The 18258-nt window shown below is 38.4% G+C and overlaps 1 protein-coding gene across 1 annotated transcript in view; it reads right to left on the bottom strand.

Moving 5' to 3' along the window:
* MLIP (muscular LMNA interacting protein) overlaps positions 1 to 18258 on the bottom strand; it is a 99993-nt gene that overhangs the window by 6492 nt on the left and 75243 nt on the right. Inside the window, exons 11-13 of the mRNA XM_062488544.1 lie at positions 16000 to 16125; positions 9358 to 9360; positions 1040 to 1093 (exon numbers count right to left, since the gene is read on the bottom strand). Of these exons, the coding sequence (XP_062344528.1) occupies positions 1040 to 1093; positions 9358 to 9360; positions 16000 to 16125 (183 nt within the window). The remainder of the gene's footprint in view (positions 1 to 1039; positions 1094 to 9357; positions 9361 to 15999; positions 16126 to 18258) is intronic.

The following is an 18258-nucleotide window of genomic DNA, read 5'->3' as shown; positions in this document are numbered from 1 at the left end:
ATCATTCCTATGTGTATTTTTACACATTTTTTTCATTAAAAAACTAGTGAAATAATTGTGGGAATGCATCTGGTAAAAGAGGTCTTGGCAGTAAAAAATTCATTCTTGTGTCACAAATATTCTCATACTGCTATTATTGGTACTAAGTTATACCTTCATAGGTGAATTTCTAAAATAGTATTGAAAATGTCCTGTAATGAGCGATGTCCCATTACATTCAAAAAAACTAGAGTAAAGAGTGTGATTATTAATTGAAATACATATGTTTATTTCAACATGAAATCTATAATTCATCTTCATGCTCATGTTCTGGTTCAAACAAAGGACATGCCAGTGCCAGCTGAATATTTTTAATTTTCTATATGCTCTGTCTCAAGAGAAAATTGATAATGACTAATAGATTGCTTCTGTTCTCACTGAATGAATTGTTTAGGTTGGTAACCACTATGGTCCTAGAGTTTAGACATATAAACCTAGAAGGGAATTGGCCACTGAACTTAGACTTCAAGAAAATTTTAATCCTTCTTCAAAGTAAAAAAAAAAATTGTCTCTGAATTTTGATACTGGGCAAACTTGAAATATGTTTTGTTTTCTTGACTGTCATTTATGAAATTCTCAATAACTAATTATCCTAAGTGCCTCTGGTAGCTCTTGTAGTACTTAATATTTAAAACAGAAGCTATATCGTTGACTAAAAATTGTGGAATGTGTTATTTAAATATGGCTGCATAATTTAACAAACAGTATAATTTAACCATTCCTACTTGCTAATATTCCAACATCATGTATCAGGAACCTGAAGCATAAGTGTTACTGTTATTTCAAATTCGCATAAGCAACACAATTGGCAAAACCGCTCTGAGGTTTTTTTGTTCATTGATGATTAGGAACAATTAATGTTTATGTAGTTTCTGCACTGGGAAAAAAAGCAGGTTTGGAAACTCAGCACATTTTTACTGATCAACCTTACATGAGCTATGCAAATAAAATATAAAGCTACCATGCAAATGTTTAAACCCATTAAATGTCAACTGATTACCTCCTTGGAGATGAGCATCTCATTTTCTGGAATAGGCACCATGGGAAGACTGGGCTGCCGAGCCAAGATGTCACAGGTTGGAGAGAGCATGAGGTTAAACACAGGAAAAGGAAATCCATTATCAGTTCAATTTCTATATAAAATATCACTAAAATTTAAAATTAAAACAAATACCCTCAGACAGACTAAGGATAGCAAGGCAATGAGATCTGTGTTCAGCAGACTCCTACTACTTCTTGTCTGTATTAAAATCTATTTCAAGGTATGGCCTGTTTTCTGATATATTATATTCCCATAATTAAAAGGGTGGGGAAGGGATAAATCCCTTTTGAATTTCAAAGAGGCATCTCAAGTAAAAATCACAGCAAAAGCTCCTACTTTATGAAACATTTAGTATGAGATAACACACAAAGTTATCTAAAACTGCAACCATATTCCTGTCACTTTGTATGTCTGTGTTCTCAAATCTCCTCCAAAAGAGCTTTCCTTAATCTGAAATTTCACAGACATAAGTAATAACAAATATTTCATTAAAAATGCTGTGTAACAGGAATTAGTATGTGTAGAAAACTGTTTCCAATCTTGGTAATGTTCCATCATTTTGATTATTATATATCTTGTGTCTGAGTAGTGAAGTTTTTGGCTGTGACTCAAGTGAAGAACCATAGCAACTTCAATGAGATTTTAATTAGAATGCAGGTAAATAGATCAGCTGGAGTTTATAAAGCCAGTGTTAAGATCATAAGCTTGTGACATTTTCTTCTAGAGTGACACAGAGACATCATCTTTAAAGAAAAAGTTGCTGAAAGTTTTGGGATTTGGGTGTTTGAGAATTCTCCAAAAGATTGGAAGAAACGTGCTATTTTCAGTGTATCAAAGGCATTAATTTGTTTTGACATTTAGATCAAATAGTTAATCAGCAAATTATGTGTTGCTTAAAAATATTGCTCTTCTAAGAAAATTGATTTTTACACCGTGCTTTTTGAGAAGCAAAACTGATCTACTAAACTGGCCCTTGTACACAAAGAAATACACTGAAGTGGAATATACTCTAATTTTCTGCTATTACTTTATGGATATGTTGTATATTTCTCTCTTCCTTTGTAAATTTGCCGATTCCTTTCCAGAGAAGAAGGAATCTACTTTAGCAACAACAAAAGCTTCAAACCATTTAACTTCTTTTTTTTATGATTATTATTCACAAAAATGAAAAGGCAAATCAATAACTTTAGGCAACAAGTCTATTTATCCAATTTTTCCAGAGGAATAAATTTAGGCAAAAAGAAGGGTAAGGAAGGGGTAAGGTGCCTAGATCCTCTCAGAGCAACACCCTCTGACACTAATGTGGTTCCCAATGTCAATCAAGCCAAGGCATCCCCCAGACCTTACACCAGCCCCCACTGCAGCAGACACAGGAGGTGTTTGATGCTCTGCATGGAACAAAAGTTCTGCTTCCAAACCCAGCACCCCACGATTACCAAGGCTGGGCCATCCTTGATGACACACAGGTACAAAGTTCTAGCAACACCTGTGGCATCTTGGCAAGAGTATTCCATTGAAAGAAACCCTACAGTTGAGATCTTCATTGCCTCATCAGAATATGGCACGTCTGTATCCCAGGCAAAGTAAGAAGGGTCAACCACAAGGAGAAGAAGGAAAGTATTGTTCATGTTCTGCTCACTTTCTGATGCTAAGCCCTCTGAGAATTCTCCACTGCTCACAAGAAGGAAAAGTTCCTTGGTCAGGCAGTGACCTGAGAATGCAACAGATTTTTTTCTCAAATTGCACAGAGAAAAAAAAAAAAATCAATAAAAACACATTTCTATTGTGTTATCTCACCCTGGCCTTTCTTGCTGGCATTCACTGCCTGCCCTGTTAATCTGAAATGCCCCTCTGAGTCATGATTCTTCCTTACCTTTTTTCTTTAATATGAGGTCTCAAATCCATCCTTAGACCTGACAAAAGTAATTAACTTTTTTGTCCAATAAATATATTTGCTTCCCTTATTTTGACAACATCCCCTTTTCAAACTAAAGAGTCAAACTGTGTAACAGTCTCCATAAAGAGGAAAATTATTTTTATTTTTTGGAGAGACACTCTTACTTATTTTGGAGAGATTTAATTAAAAGAAGGCAAGGAATTCACCAATTATTAATGAAGAAAAATAATTAGTCAACAATATAGAGTCCTTTATGTTTCCACAAGTCTTCTCTGACCAAAAAACTTTGAAGTTATCATAGAAGAGTCTATGCACTCTACTAGTCAGGTGAGTCTAGTTTTAAGGAAGTCACATATGGCTCATTTATAAAGACCTGTAAATAGTACTTTAGTGAATATGGAGCACATAAGCCAAGTCCTGTACCCTTTTTCTGCTGAAATAACACTTAGTTTTGCAGATCCCTGAAAGGAAGGTGTTTAGATCTGGCCTGAAATCATACAATCCAGCCTTTGCCAGCTGCAAAGGAAATTAATGCTTTTGCCTGGGTGACTTTATCCCAAAGACCTGAAAGCTGATTATCTGTGTTATTTCCATCAAGTGTCAGCGCAAACCAAAATGTGTCTGCCTCGCTGTAGAAAATGTCCCATATCTGTCCTGAGTTTAACCAAAAGGCTACAGAATCTTGTTCTTTCCTTCCTGATTTTTCATTAAAAATATGATTTTTTGTGTTCTTGACTGCACACAACAGTCAACTTAAAAGTACCAGAATATGAAGCAGGCAGAATGAGGCTGGATTAGCCCTTTCTTACTGGACATTGTGCGACTATCACCCCTCAGAGTGATATAGGAATGTGCTTGTGTCCACCAGATCTGTCAGGACTTTATACTTTTTATGGATGTGTAGTCTCAGTGAGTCCTCATCAAACTCTGTCACTGGCATTCTTTCATATTCAGGTCAAAGCATCTGGCAAGAAGCCCTATGTCCCATGCAAATGCGAAAATATTATGTCTGTTGACAGTGGGAGACAAATACTGCTTTTATAATGACTACTCTCTTTTTCCTTTGACAGTTACAAAATTCTGCATTACTCTCACAAGGTTAATCAACAGTTTTTAACTTCTCCAGATGTTACTCAGATTTCTCTTAATGTGGCATTTTTTATTTATTATTTCTAAGAACAGTGAAAGACCAAAATAGACAAATATGCATTTGTGGCTGCAAAATTGTACTGAGGAGCAGAGTATCTTTACAATATATAAGTACTAGCAGCATGTAATTTCAAAGAGAAATTACACACCTGCCCAAAATAACCTTTTACAGACTAAGACAAGGCATAGAATAAGGTGGTTATATAATATCTTCATTAGACCTTTGCTCATTTAGTTCTGTAATCAGCAAGACATATTTGCCTTTAAAAGGTCAGTTGACCTTCACTGTGCTATGAATCACAGCTGCCTCCGAACTAATATAAAGCTTTCTGAAATGTTCTCCATGTAAGATGTTTCTCATAAATCTAAGTCACTCTCTGGGGGGTCTGCAACCTTTGGTAATCGAGGCACTGGCTTAAAACTGGAACCAGTGAGACATAGCATACATAAGAAGTAAGAATATTTCAACTATAGTAACCTGAGAACATTCACATTTACACTACTCTGTCAAGACTTTAACACCCTTTGAAAAGAAATTAGGTACTCTAGACCCTTATTAAACATAGATAGATGCCTTCACATTAGGAAAAACAGCTGATTTCTCAAAGACTAAGACCTTTTATTTCAATGTGTACAACAAGCAAATAATTTTATAAAACAGTTTTATGTGTCTCTGTTTTATCTGAGTGATAATGAACATTAAATACTCAGTACCAATAAATGGTAAAATACCCACAGCAGCAGAGCAAGGAATACTTTCAACTAAGGGGTAGAAAATAATATAAAGGGGCAATTTATGATTATAATGTCTCTAGTCTCTTTGAAATGACACAGTATAAAATCTATTTGAAAGATTCAGTCCTTAAGCACCAAATTCTTTTGCATCTTGTACCTATATGAAAAGGAAAAGTAGAAATAACAATCACAATATAGATTTACAATGTCCCTTCAGACTTATGCAGTAAAACACCCTGACAGACTTGCAAATCCTTGTATTTTCTTTTTCCTTCAGGCCTTGCTTTTATACTATTTTCAATAAAAAGTGCACAAATATAATTTTTGTTTCTTATACAGGTTTCATGCACACCAAATCTGGTTTGGTATTCTTTGATCAATTGCCTATTTCTGCTAATCCTGTTAATAACAGCCTTTACCTCTGGGTTGCTTCTGTTCTTAGAAGCAAGTTGTTAGCCAGGGCCAGAATTTCTATTATATTTGGGAATGTTTATTGTATAAAAAAGTCTGACTGAAATCCACTATGTGGAAGACTAGATGCCATCACCCTAGAAAGACAGATATAAGGATGAGCTCAAATTTTTATTATGTAGAGACTTCTAAGAATGAAGACCAAGCATCTTAAAGCACTATTTGATGCTTAGGACTGGTTTAATCTGTCCCAGCAGAGACAGCCTGTATAAAGGAAAAGGCAGAAAGGCAGAAAGAAAACTTGAACAGTTCTGGGTGTGTTCCCTGGGAAGCTCTGTTCCTAAGCTTCTATAGGAAGCGCCTGCTGGGGATTGATCCTTTTGCGTCATGCACACATTTTCTAAGTGAACAGAAGCACACCAAAGAAATGCCGGGGTGCCATCATCAGCAGCTTCTCCTACTGGAAATAGGACAGAAAGGTTCTCAAACTTGTCTGAGTACCCAGGCCAAAAACAGTGACACAGTAATCAACTCTTTTCTCTTTCGTTGGACGAGCTATCTCCAGAGAAATGTGACATTCTTTTGACCTCCAGAGCTGAGCTCATTCCAGGAGGTGCCAGACTGACAACACCTCCATGTTAAGTGCATATTCCTGGGTCTCCTGTTGAGCCTAAGATACCTTCACATTCCATCACTAATTCAATGGCTTTGAAGCAATCATTAATTATGTTTAGAAAGTTGTGATCTTCCTAAAAAGTGCTTCAAGAGAAGTATCTTTCTTTAAAGATGAGCTGAGCAGGAGCTCTAGACACATTTTCTGAAGGCATTATCAAACTGAGTCAAAAGTGATAGAAATGTCATCTGAATATGCTATCATTAATATAAATCATTAATCCCAAAAATGCCATAAAATAATTTACAAAGAGGATACAGCAGTATTAATCATTAATATTTTACCAACTAGGATGTCCAATATGTAGCTCAGCACTAATGAACTGACTTGTTTACCACTGATATATTTTTCTACACCAAAGCAATTTTTCTGGATCACAGATAGTAGATTGATCAACCACAATACACCTACACAAGTGCAACATTTAAATATCAAAGTTCAAAAGAGAGAAAGAAACTGTCTCCTAGAAAATAAAAGCTGTTGGGATGATGTCTGGGAGAAAAGTGTTTTTCCATAGCAACCTTGAAAGGCTGCTGTATTCACAGAATGTCAGTTCCCACTATGCTACTATTAATCAAAGACAAACTCCAATGAGTAGGAGATTGGATGATGAAGTAAACACCAGAGATTTCATTTTTAAAATAATAAAGATTCCCTTTAAATATTCTACTTACCTATGAGCCTGGAGACCTGCAAGTGATTATGAAAAGTTGAGACTTTTGGCATGACTACATTTAGTGGTTTCAAGAAAATTCCATTTAGACCATTTAGGGAAAAAATTAGATTGGCTTGAGCACAAAGTTGGACATTAAAGAGAACTTATCCTCTGCTACTGTTATAAGTAATGCCTGGCCAGACAGAAATGGTAATTTTTTAACATTTCTCACACTGCTTGCAAAAAGGCAGTTCCAATCCATTTTCAAGGCTGTGCTGCTAAATATTTAACAAACAGGGAGATTTTCATAGGGGTGTTCATTAATCGTGTATTCAGCCCTTGCTGACAGAAAGAAAACTTTAAAAGTCACTAGGGACTTGGAGGCTGAGGGAGCTACACCCACTTATTTCTTGCCTCTTTGCTTGTGCAGGTCATTCCTTTCTCCTCCAGAAAATAGCTGCTTTTCTAAAATCCAGTGGTCTCTGCCGTGACAGGTAATTATATCTACTGTGCCTCCTATAAATCATAGAATCTTAGAACAGCACAGATTGGAAAGGTTCAGCCTTTCGAGGGAAAGAGAGCCTAGGTGAGGTTACCTAGGCTCAACACATCTTGAAAACCACCTGTGGTGGGGACTGTACACATCCTTACAGAGGTTGGTCCAGTGATTGGTCCTTCTCACATAAAAATATTTTATATTACAAGATGAATCCCCTCCTACTGCTAGTAGAATCTATTGTACCTTGTCTTCTCCATGTGGCTTCACGAGAAGAGAAAGCCTCTGTCCTCTCCATAACTATTTTTTGAGTGCTGGTATCTTGCAAGGAGGTCCTCCCTGGGCCTTCCCTTTTCCAGGAAAAAAACATCTAACTCCTTCAGTCTTTCCTCATAGGGCAGCTTCTCTTTCTTAGGCCTTTGGTCATATCTGTGGCCCTTCTTTGGACTCTCCCCAACCAGTCTCTCTGTATCTTTTTTGAATTGTGGAGACCGGAACTTGACACAGTATCCCAGGAGCAGGGTTGTGCTCTTCCACCCTACCCAGCTCTCCCTTACAGACTGGAGGGATTCTCATCAGGACCATGCTTTAGAGTAAACCACAGAGCTCCACGTTTCCTCAGATTCTCCATCACTGAAATACTTTATATAATTCCTTTTTCCTGAGTTGTTTTTTTGCAATCAAAAGGAAAAGAAGATTTCTTAATAATAAAACCTTTAACTCATGTAATTAATTGAACCCGAGAACTTTAAATAAGAGCAGCAGCACCTGATGGCCGAGCAATAGAGTGGGGAAGGAGAGGACAAGAGAGATAACAAGGCAAAGTAAGAACAGAATCAGTCACTTAAGTGGACAAAATTTTTATTTCAGAAGTAGCCTATGCACAGATGAGAGGAGGGAGACACAATACCTTGGTTCCCACTGCCTCCTCCTATCAAACCTTAAAACCACATTGTGGAATGATTTGGTACACATGTAATGTATTTCATCACTTCAAACAGTTATAATCCACAAAAACTGACTAGTCTATCTTTCAGCTTGATGTGTGTAATTTCATCACCTATGGAGGTTCATGTAATTAAAGAAAACCCAATCTGGTACCAAGTCAAGCCTGCCTAAACAACACTACAGTGCCCTTTCAATAAGCATTTCAGATCAATGCAGCTGATATTATCTTACACCCCAAGCCAACACATGACGTGTTCCTGGTTTTAGGTCCTCACCATATCCAGCCTCCCTAATATAAGACATAGGTAATCATTGTGGTTGTTTCCATTTCCCATTTCTGAAGGAAAACTTGCTTAAGGTAATTTTTTAACAATAGTGCAGGTGGAGAACAACTTCATTCTCTGTGACCTCCTGCCCCTTTTCAATACTGTATTTTTAACATGTTAAGAATGGATATAAGAATTTCTACCAGCACGTTTTGCCCTCTAGTGGAAGGTGAAGCAAAACACAACATATAATTAGAAATTGAACATTCCATAGATTGACCTTGTGGACACTGACCACGTGTTTACTGGGTGGCTGGAGAGAGAGCAGGTGAGTCACTGCATATTAGTCCTTATCCTAAAGGATGAGAAGTGGAAAGGGGAAACTCTAGGGAGCTAACAGAGAAAACAGTCCAGGTTTAGTAGAGAGCAGAACAAAATTCCCATGCTGTTGGGATGTTGTTTACAGAATGGGTCTAACTGTTTGACATTTCAACACCTTATCCTGTGTCTGTTGTGCTATTTCTGTTGTGAAAGTATTTATGACTATAAATTAAATAAATTCTTTTTGAAAACATTAATACCTCAGACTTCAGTTGGGTGGTACAGGAAATACTGTGAGGAAGTCTATCAGCATATACTGATTCAAATGTTAAATATTGATCATGAAAACAAATCAAAATTAATCTTCCTTTGGTTATCAATTATTATTAATATCACCGATGAAAGCAGAAACATTGAAAATTATAACTGATGAATATTTTCTTTTAGGGTGAAAAAACCTCTGTTTATATTAAAATATCCTAGTATGGACATCTGATTATTTTGTTTGACAAAGAACAACTGATATGACATACCAAAAAATTACACTATCTTATTTATCTTCAGACACCTTTTCCTGACTTGTTCACTTTTCTATTCAAATTTCTGAGTTTTTTGCATTGTTTTCAGTAGCAACAGTAAATACCCATTTTCATTATAAAAATTATTTTATTGGTCATATGAACTATTTGTTTGTTTGTGTGAATACCTTCAATGAACCAGAAAACTTGCTTAAAATATTTGATTGTAAAATCTTTTCTGGCTAAGTAAGTATGACAGCCCAGTTCAGTAAAAATTTTAAGAGAACTTTTGCCCTGTTTAAACCAGTCTCTCAGATATGAAAAGGTGCTTTTGTTCAGGCTGTCTCAAAGACAGGATGGCAGGTTGATTTTAGTTTTAGTTTTAGTTCTGGTTCATCCTCATAAGTGGGCAAAATGGTAAATCCCACAGGACTGGGGGGCCAATATCAAACACTATTGACATTGCCTATTAACCTAAATTATGCTTCTAGTATGAAGAGAGAAAGGCATTTCCAGGTATCTCTTTAGAGTTTGACAGCTGATCAACATGTATTCTCTGCAGGAATGACACATTTTTCAAAAGCAGTCTTGACTCCCTGTCCAGCATGCCTGAAACTAGCAACACATACTTCACCCTCGTACTCCCCCAAAGAGGAAACCATGATATAGCCTAAAGAAACAGCACCCAATGCCTACATTTAACCTCTTGCACCCTAAACAAAGTACACTCTACATCTCAGAGTGGGATAGTCACTCCTGGAAACAAGGTTTGATCATTTGCAGCCAGATTCTAAGTTAGAAAAAGAGGAAATAGAATGGATGCATCTGAGAGGTTCCAAACAGCATTTTTATGAACTTTTACAAATGATTCTTTTCTAGGGCAGGGGCTCTCTTGAGGTACTGTAAATACTTTGTGTCAGCTGCTCATCAAAAAGATTTCAGTTAAGGCACAGGACACAATTTTCACCTTACAAACTCATTAGCCAGCCCTGTTAACCACACACCTTGGACTACAGAGATTTTTGTCCAACTTCTCCAATGCTGTTTCAAAGAAGATAAAAATGTCATCGTTCACTTTGTACTGGCAAGAGAAAACTGCTTGTCAGGGTGACAGATAGATCTACTGGAAAAATCTGTATTTCTCTCAGATTAGTCTCCCTAGAAAAAAATAAACTATTACTTTAGTGTGTGTAAATATTAAAACTAATTTGAGCATGAGGGAGGAAATAGATTATTCCTGCTTTAGAGAAGAAATAGTTTGAATGAAGAGTGGTGGGAGCCTGTCCTTGCTGGTCTAGAGAAAGCAAGACCAAATACAAGCTGTGTCAAGGAAAGGAAAAGCTTTAATATCTCCAGGGAAGTTGAACACACAGGCTCATCTGAGATGCATCTCCCATAGCACTTGCCAGCATGGAATCCTCGTGACTCAGCTGAATCTTGCCTAGAATTAAAAGGGTAACAGCCTACAAAGATCTTGACTCACACTATACTTGATGCTCACCTTATTGTACAAAAGGTTGTGTCTGTAAGGGCTGTAAGGATTCTCATGAACATCACACACAATGAAAGAGAAGTAGCTGAAAGGTCCAGGGTTTGGACAGTCGGTGGGGGAAATGGATGGAGGACACAAAGGGGACTTAGCTGGAGGGATCTGTTTAGTTGGATACAGAGAGTGTAGGAGACCAATCCTCTAGGTTAGAAAAAAAAAAAGAGAAAAAAAATAATGGGTGGAAAAAAAGAAGTTTGGGCAGAAAGCAAAGTGCTTGTCTTGCACCTTTTTATGCCTCTTAGGTCTTGATGGTTAACCAGGAAAGGTACTGAGCTTTCATGCCAATACAATTGATCTACACTAAAAGCTTTCAATGGCATGAAAGCAGGCACACAAAAACCTGCAGTACGTCCTGTTAAACCAGTTACACTTTGACTGGGGTCCAGTGCATCTCCCTCCTGCAGCTCAACAGGTGCTGAAGTGACAGAACAGGAAATCCCTGAAGGATCGTGCGCTAGGATAAAATTATCGTGTTTGGGAAATTTAATGAAACTGGAACAAAACCCATGTAAAAACAGTGTCTGAAAGGTACAAAAGACCTTTGTATGAGCAGGAGCACTCCAGGGTTTTTAGCAAGACTTCAACAAGGCTTTTGAGACATTTAAGTGTTAAACCAGCAAATATGAATACATATTTTTTGCTGCTCTAAGTTGTCTGTAGTTAATAGTTTTTCTGGATAAGAAAACCCAATATGTAAGCTCTTTTTGCATCTAAAAGGATAAAATCCTTTTTAAAAAGAGATTTTTCAAAAGATTTGGGATAGAGTCAAGGAGGCATACCCAGGTTTTGGCATACATCTTGCACTTTGATTTTGTCAAGACTGTTGACACAATACATCCTGGATTCTCACTCGGTTGGCTGTCTAGACCAGGAACTCCACTGTGCTGTGCCTTTGAGCCAAAGAACCAGAAAATTTGTGACAAGAGCTGTGATTAGTTCCAGCAGAAGCTAATGCATCACCCACCAAAAGAGTGAGCATGAGCAAAGAGCAGAGCAGAGCCTGGCAGCAGCCCAGCCACTTTACACCAGCCTTGCCTCCTACCAAGCCTCTTCAAAGGCAACAGTCCTGCTTCTGTTAATAATAAACCTTTGCAAACTGGTCACACAGGTTCACACCAAATTTAGCTAATATCTCTTTTGTTCATCCTTATCTTTCTTCTTGCATTGCCCAAAGTAATTTATTTTTTAAATGACAAAGGGGCCTTTAAACATTCTTTCTAATAAATATTTGCAAGCACATGAATTGTCTAATGATCATTATGAGTAATTTTATATAATTATGTAACAAAATGCTTAATCTTACTCCAAAAAAAATTTTGCTTCCCCAATTTAAATTTAAAATCTTCATAAAGCTGACATATCAGCACTGCTACAGAGTTATATCCAGTTCCAGTGTATTTCATGGTTCTCTTTTGAACCAAGTGGAACATACGTAGAAGATACTGAAATGTCCTAAGAGGAAAAAAATTTCTTTCTTATGATGTGAAAAATGCAATCTCCAGTAAAGGCATATAAAAATGTGGGAAGATTAATACTGTTGGATTGGAACCTCAAAAATATTACACTCTGTCTGCAAAAAGTGTCTGAGGGGTGGATATCCACTAGGTAACAATAATACCAGTTGTATAGGCCCTCAGGGGGGCGGGAAAGGTGGCAGCATGCTAATAAGAAAAAAAAATCCAAGATAAATCAGGGTTTTTCCTTGGTTTATAAATTCTTTTGGCACATGAGTGTAAATCTATATACATTATACCCAGAATGCAGCTGATGAAAGATATCTGTAAGCTGAACTACATCCTTTCCAGATGATCTTTGCTAATTTAAATATTTTTTTTCTCTGTGAATTACTTTGGATTATCTGCATGAGATCATCTACCTGTTAAAGGAAAAACTACTGTTTATTTTTAAAAGAAATGGACTTTTCCACACAGCTACACTTCTTAATGAAATGAAGAGCAAACAAGCTACTCTCTGGTGTGCAGAAAACACAGTGTGTTCAACAGAGAGGTGTGAAGCTGAAGGTCAGCAGCTACAGCTGGCTGCATCATTATGTCTCAAACTGAATGTCACCCACATAGTCACCAGTGCTCAGTGTCACACTGAGAGGTTCAGCAGGGCAGGGAGGTACTGCAGAGGTCTAAGAAAAATCAAAAGAGATAAATTAATAAAGCTGAGCCCATCTGGGATCTCATCTACTCTCTACCCTCCTCAAAGATGCAGTCTGAAAGGCTCTGTCCTTTCAAGATGAGCTATGGAAGGAGAGGCAGCAACATTACCTAGAGAGGATGTTGTTGGCAATGATAAGAAAAGAAAAGAAAAGAAAAGAAAAGAAAAGAAAAGAAAAGAAAAGAAAAGAAAAGAAAAGAAAAGAAAAGAAAAGAAAAGAAAAGAAAAGAAAAGAAAAGAAAAGAAAAGAAAAGAAAAGAAAAGAAAAGAAAAGAAAAGAAAAGAAAAGAAAAGAAAAGAAAAGAAAAGAAAAGAAAAGAAAAGAAAAGAAAAGAAAAGAAAAGAAAAGAAAAGAAAAAAAGAAAAGAGAAAACCCAGAGAGAGGGAGAGAATAGAAACGTAAGAGCCAAACCTCCCAGCATGGCTGGGAAAATCTTCAAAGAAAAACAGGGAAAATCTGTAACAGTATGAGCGCTTTGACCCACAGCCACAGTCAACGCCTGCTAAATTCTTATCTGAGAAGAGATTAGCACTGGCTCTTTCACAGACAGCAGAATGCTTAGCTCCCAGTCTCCTAGTTTCAATTCCCAGCCCTTAGATCCCATGAAAGCATTAAATTTACCCAGTTTTGGGAAAATATTGGTAGGAAGACCTCCCCTTCTTTGGAATTCAGCTGCCATGCAGCCAAAAATGCTTTTACTGAGAGCAGGTGAAGGGGGAGAATGAGTCATTAGACTTTACAGGCTAAAAAACCCATGGTTAGAGACAGACAGAGCAATTTTCAAGCTGTTGTCTTGGCACCAAGCCCAGTTCCACAGTCAGTGCTGCAACCCTCCTACAGGCACTAAAACCTGTCAGGAAAGTTTCACAGATGCTGTAAGATTGTGCACATCCTCACTTGGGCATCCAAGCCTCCTCCACCCACGAGGGATATAATATCAGCACCAAGAAGCTACTCTGGGAGCCAGGAGCTGAAATTAAGAGCGTATCCTGTCTTGTTCAGCACTTTAGTGTTTTCCCTAGATCCACATATTATTATACTATTATTTCTTCTATGAGACCACGATGGGAGTACACAGCCATTTCTCACACAAACAAAACCAGTTTCTGTTAAGTGAATCCATCTGAATACAAGTCACTACTTCTTTTTTCATAACAAAGATGTCTTAATAAAGATCTCCTAAAATAACAAGTACTTTACATCAACTTGTAATATTACTTATCTTAGTATCAACTTACAAAATACCAATATATCAGTATTATAAAATGTACAACATAATTTGTTTAAATAGAGGAAGCAAAACTGAACTTATTAATTGTGACATTAACTTTTCCATCTATTAAAGACAGTGCAGGTTGTTTTTTTGTTGTTGTTTATTTTAATGTGTAGTTTTTATATAAAATAATTTTGCCTTCTCTTGTAACAACAACAACATTGGACTTATTATGCTGTCAGTATTTCAGTAATATGTGCCACAAGTAATTTATAAAGTGTAAGTTGCTTAGTTTCCACTAGTTAGCTTCAAATGTCATAATGCTTCAAGCTCTGGTAATAACTCCAGGTTTGCATTTGTCTGAAAAGATGAAGTTTGGTGATTACCTAATCCTCTCATCAGTAAAACTACAGCCAGCATAATCAGTGTCCAGCCCTGATGGCAGGGAGGTCTGAACTGCCCCTGCCTTTGCAGGAAGGCTCTCCTGAGGTGGCCTAGGGCAAAAGCTCTCTAGCAACAAGTCTAGATAACTCTCCTGCTCTTTCATCCCAGGAAAATGGCAGCACAGTACCTTGGCATCAGAAGGCTTTCAGTAAGTTAAAGCATGAATAACTCACTATCAACTCACCTGTAGTCACTGAGCTCAAATATACACTTTCAACCTCAAAAGTTCAGTGTCAAATTGTAAATCACTATTTTTATTCATTTTTTTCTTATATTTTAGATAAACTCTACATTCTGTAGAAACCTTCTGATGCCACCTATGTGTTGTGCTGGACCCCACTCATACCCCAATTATTTTCCTCTGTATTGCTACAGTACTCTTTGAGGAATTCTTGGATTTTTCTACATCAAGTTGGAGCTGTGGAGAGGAATGGAAAGAGCTAAAATTAAATCCTTAATTAAATTATGTTTTCAAACGAAGAGAGTGCTACCATTGCTAAAATCTCCAATGTGAGCAGAGAGGCAGAGATGTACATGAAATTCAATTAGCAAGGTACTTTATTCACATTGTGTCTGACAAGAGAACTATTGGCTTCATTTCACTTCCCTCCAGATGGAAGATTCAGAACACACTGGGTAGTGTGTACAATGTCCCTGTACAAACTCTTACAGGGACATTCAGATTGTTAATCATATCTAAGGGGTTTTTTCTCAATAATGCACACAAACACAAATGCATGAGGAAAGGCTGTCATAGCCATTTATCCGGACTTTCTCTGAGATAATGCCTCATACAGGTCAGCACAGCTCAAGACGTGTTTTTGCAACGTGATCCTACGGCTTCATGCAGAGGGCTGTGGGAGAAGACAGCGCCTTTGCTGCCCCACCATCAAATGTGGTAGAACTGTTCCCTCAGTCTGTGGAGGGACATGGATACAGACCTGGGGGAGATATGGACCTGGGGGAGCTGTGCACTGGAAGTGAAACAGAAACACACTGGGGCTCCTCTGCAGCCTCCCTTGGAAAGGAAGTTGTGAACCTTGCCCAGTCCTTGCTGTCATTTCTCCTCAGAGAGGATACAGGTCTGGGCCCCAGATGAAGGAAGCACTTTCTAGTAGATGTGATCTAGACACCTGTTTGACAGGGAAGAAGAGCACTTCAACCCACATTTTCACTATGTTTCTTACAGACTTCATGAAAAGGTCCTCTCCTCAAGATACAAGTTTTTACATCACCAGAAAAAAAATGGTCCTGTAGAAAGCCCAGCTGCCCATCTCAGCTTGAAGACTTACCTTTAGGAGCTAGGTGGCCCTTGGGGAATCATCTAACTTTGCAGAAAAAAAAACCAAAAAAAACAAAACAAAAAAGCGAACAAAAAAAAAAAAGACCAGGACAATAAAAAGATCTATGTTTAATCCTTCATCTTTAAGGAAACTAGCTGAGGTTACAAAATCCTTCAGAGTGGGAGCTACTCACCTGCTCAATATTTTTATTGCTGATTTCTTCCAGGTACTTTTTGAAAGGATTGGGTTGATAGGGCTCCTCCTTTTGCTGTGCACTCTTTCCTTTCACCAGCACAGGACGAATGACACCAGGCTTTGTCTTGACCCATAACACACCCAGGAGAAAAGAGATGAAAGAAGAACCACATAAAATACCTTACCTTTTACAGAATATTGGTTAGACAAGTCAATTCTGGAGGGGCTGTACTAACTGTATTTTAAAATATTTTCTTAATGACATGTTTAACCACCAAAATTATTCAGGTGTCATGCTGCCTGGACTACTACTAATACAGATTGTGGGCAAAAGTGACATGAGCTGCTTTTAGGCACAGAACTTCATCACTGGCATGTGTTTATTACTGACAAAAAATAGCTACTGAGCTGTCAGACCATGGTTTGTGGGTTTTGCTGGCTGTTATTTTTTTTCTGGCTGCTCAGCTGCAGCTTGATAAGTTCAAGTCACACTTTATGCAGAGCCACACATCTGCTTTCACACCGGGCTTCTCAAAACAGTAACTGTGAAACAAGGAAGGACAATCCGTGATGCTGCTTACTTACACCCAGGCAGAAGCATGTTAGGAAAAGTCTTACTGGGGAATAATACCAGTGATTGCATGCTGGAGTGTATAGAGTCATAGAGTCACTGAATCACGTAGGTAAGAAAAGAGCCTTGCAATCAAGTCCAACCATAAACCTAGTACTGCCAAGTTCACAACTGAACCATGTACCTGAGCACTCCATCTACACATCTTTTAAATACCTGCACAATATTATGTCCAATGAGTGGAAATTTTAAGACAGAGTACCAAAAGTGGAGACATACTATTGTTTTCAGGTACTGTAAATGATACAAATGTAGAATAGAATTGTTTGGATTGGAAAAGGCCTCTAAGATAACAGAGTCCCACCAGTGACCTACCACTGCCAAGTCCACCAGTAAATTATATCACTAAGAGCCACATCTACACATCTTTTAAATTCCTCCAGGGATGGTGATTCAACCACTTCCCTGTGCAGCCTGAAGAAATTTTCTTAATGTCCAGTATAAACCTTCCCTGACATGACTTGAGGCCGTTTCCTCCTGTCCTATCACTACCTCAATACATCCTCCTTTCAGGTGGTTGTAGAGAACAGTAAGGTCTCCCCTGAGCCTCCTTCTCTCCAGGCTGAACACCCCCAGCTCCCTCAGCTGCTCCTCACAGGATCTGTGCTCCAGACCCTTCCCCAGCTCCATTGCCCTTCCCTGGACTCTCTCCAGCCCCTCAGTGTTTTTCTCACAGTGAGGGGCCAGAACTGGACCCAGCACTCGAGGTGTGGCCTCAGCAGTGCTGAGTACAGGGGGACAATCCCTGCCCTGCTCCTGCTGGCCACACTATTGCTGATCCAGGCCAGGATGCCACTGGCCTTCTTGGCCACCTGGGCACATGCTGGTCATGTTCAGATGCTGTTGACCAGCACTCCCAACTCCTTTCCCACAAGGCAGCTTTCCAGCACTCCTCCCCCAGCCTGCAGCTCTACCTGGGGTTGTCATGACCCAAGGGCAGGACCCAGCACCTGGCCTTGTTGAACCTCATACAATTGGCCCCAGCCCATCCATCCACCCAGCCTGTCCAGATCCCTCCACACAGAACCCTCCTACCCAGAAGATCAACACTCAGACTGACTGAGGGTGTGTTAAATCCTCTCATACAGATCATCCGTAAAGATGCTAAGCAGGATGGGCTTCAATAGTGAGCCTTGGGGAATGGGCCACCAGCAGATTTAACTCCATTCACCACCAATCTCTGAGCTTGGCCATCCAGTCAGTTTTTCTCTCCAGCTCCCTCTGAGGCTCCCCCACCTCAGGGATCTCCTCTGTGCACCCCCTCTAGAGCGCTCCACTGCTGATAATGCCAGCACTACAGCCACTCACTTCGGTGACAGAGTGACAGTATCTTTAAGAGTTCAGTTGGAAAATTACAATTTTAGAGAATCTGATCAGCACGGATATGTGATACCCATAATTTCAGACAAATTGGATTATTTAATCAAGAAAAAATTCCTTGGTTAGCAACCAGTCAACCACAAAAAATTGACTATTAACTTCTCAATTTAGTATATCTGTGATTTAAAAAAAAAAATCTTACAGTAGAATCTGACAAGATGGATTGTAGCATAAACTTCAAATGGAGGCTAAGGCATAATTTTAAAATAGACATGTTCAGTGAGCCAAGAAAGGAAGAAAAAGTAT

This window comes from Cinclus cinclus, chromosome 3, assembly GCF_963662255.1.
Source record: "Cinclus cinclus chromosome 3, bCinCin1.1, whole genome shotgun sequence".
NCBI classification, from domain to species: Eukaryota; Metazoa; Chordata; class Aves; order Passeriformes; family Cinclidae; genus Cinclus; species Cinclus cinclus.
The sequence above is the reverse complement of the archived record's forward strand: the minus strand, read 5'-3'. Positions and strand labels throughout refer to the sequence as shown.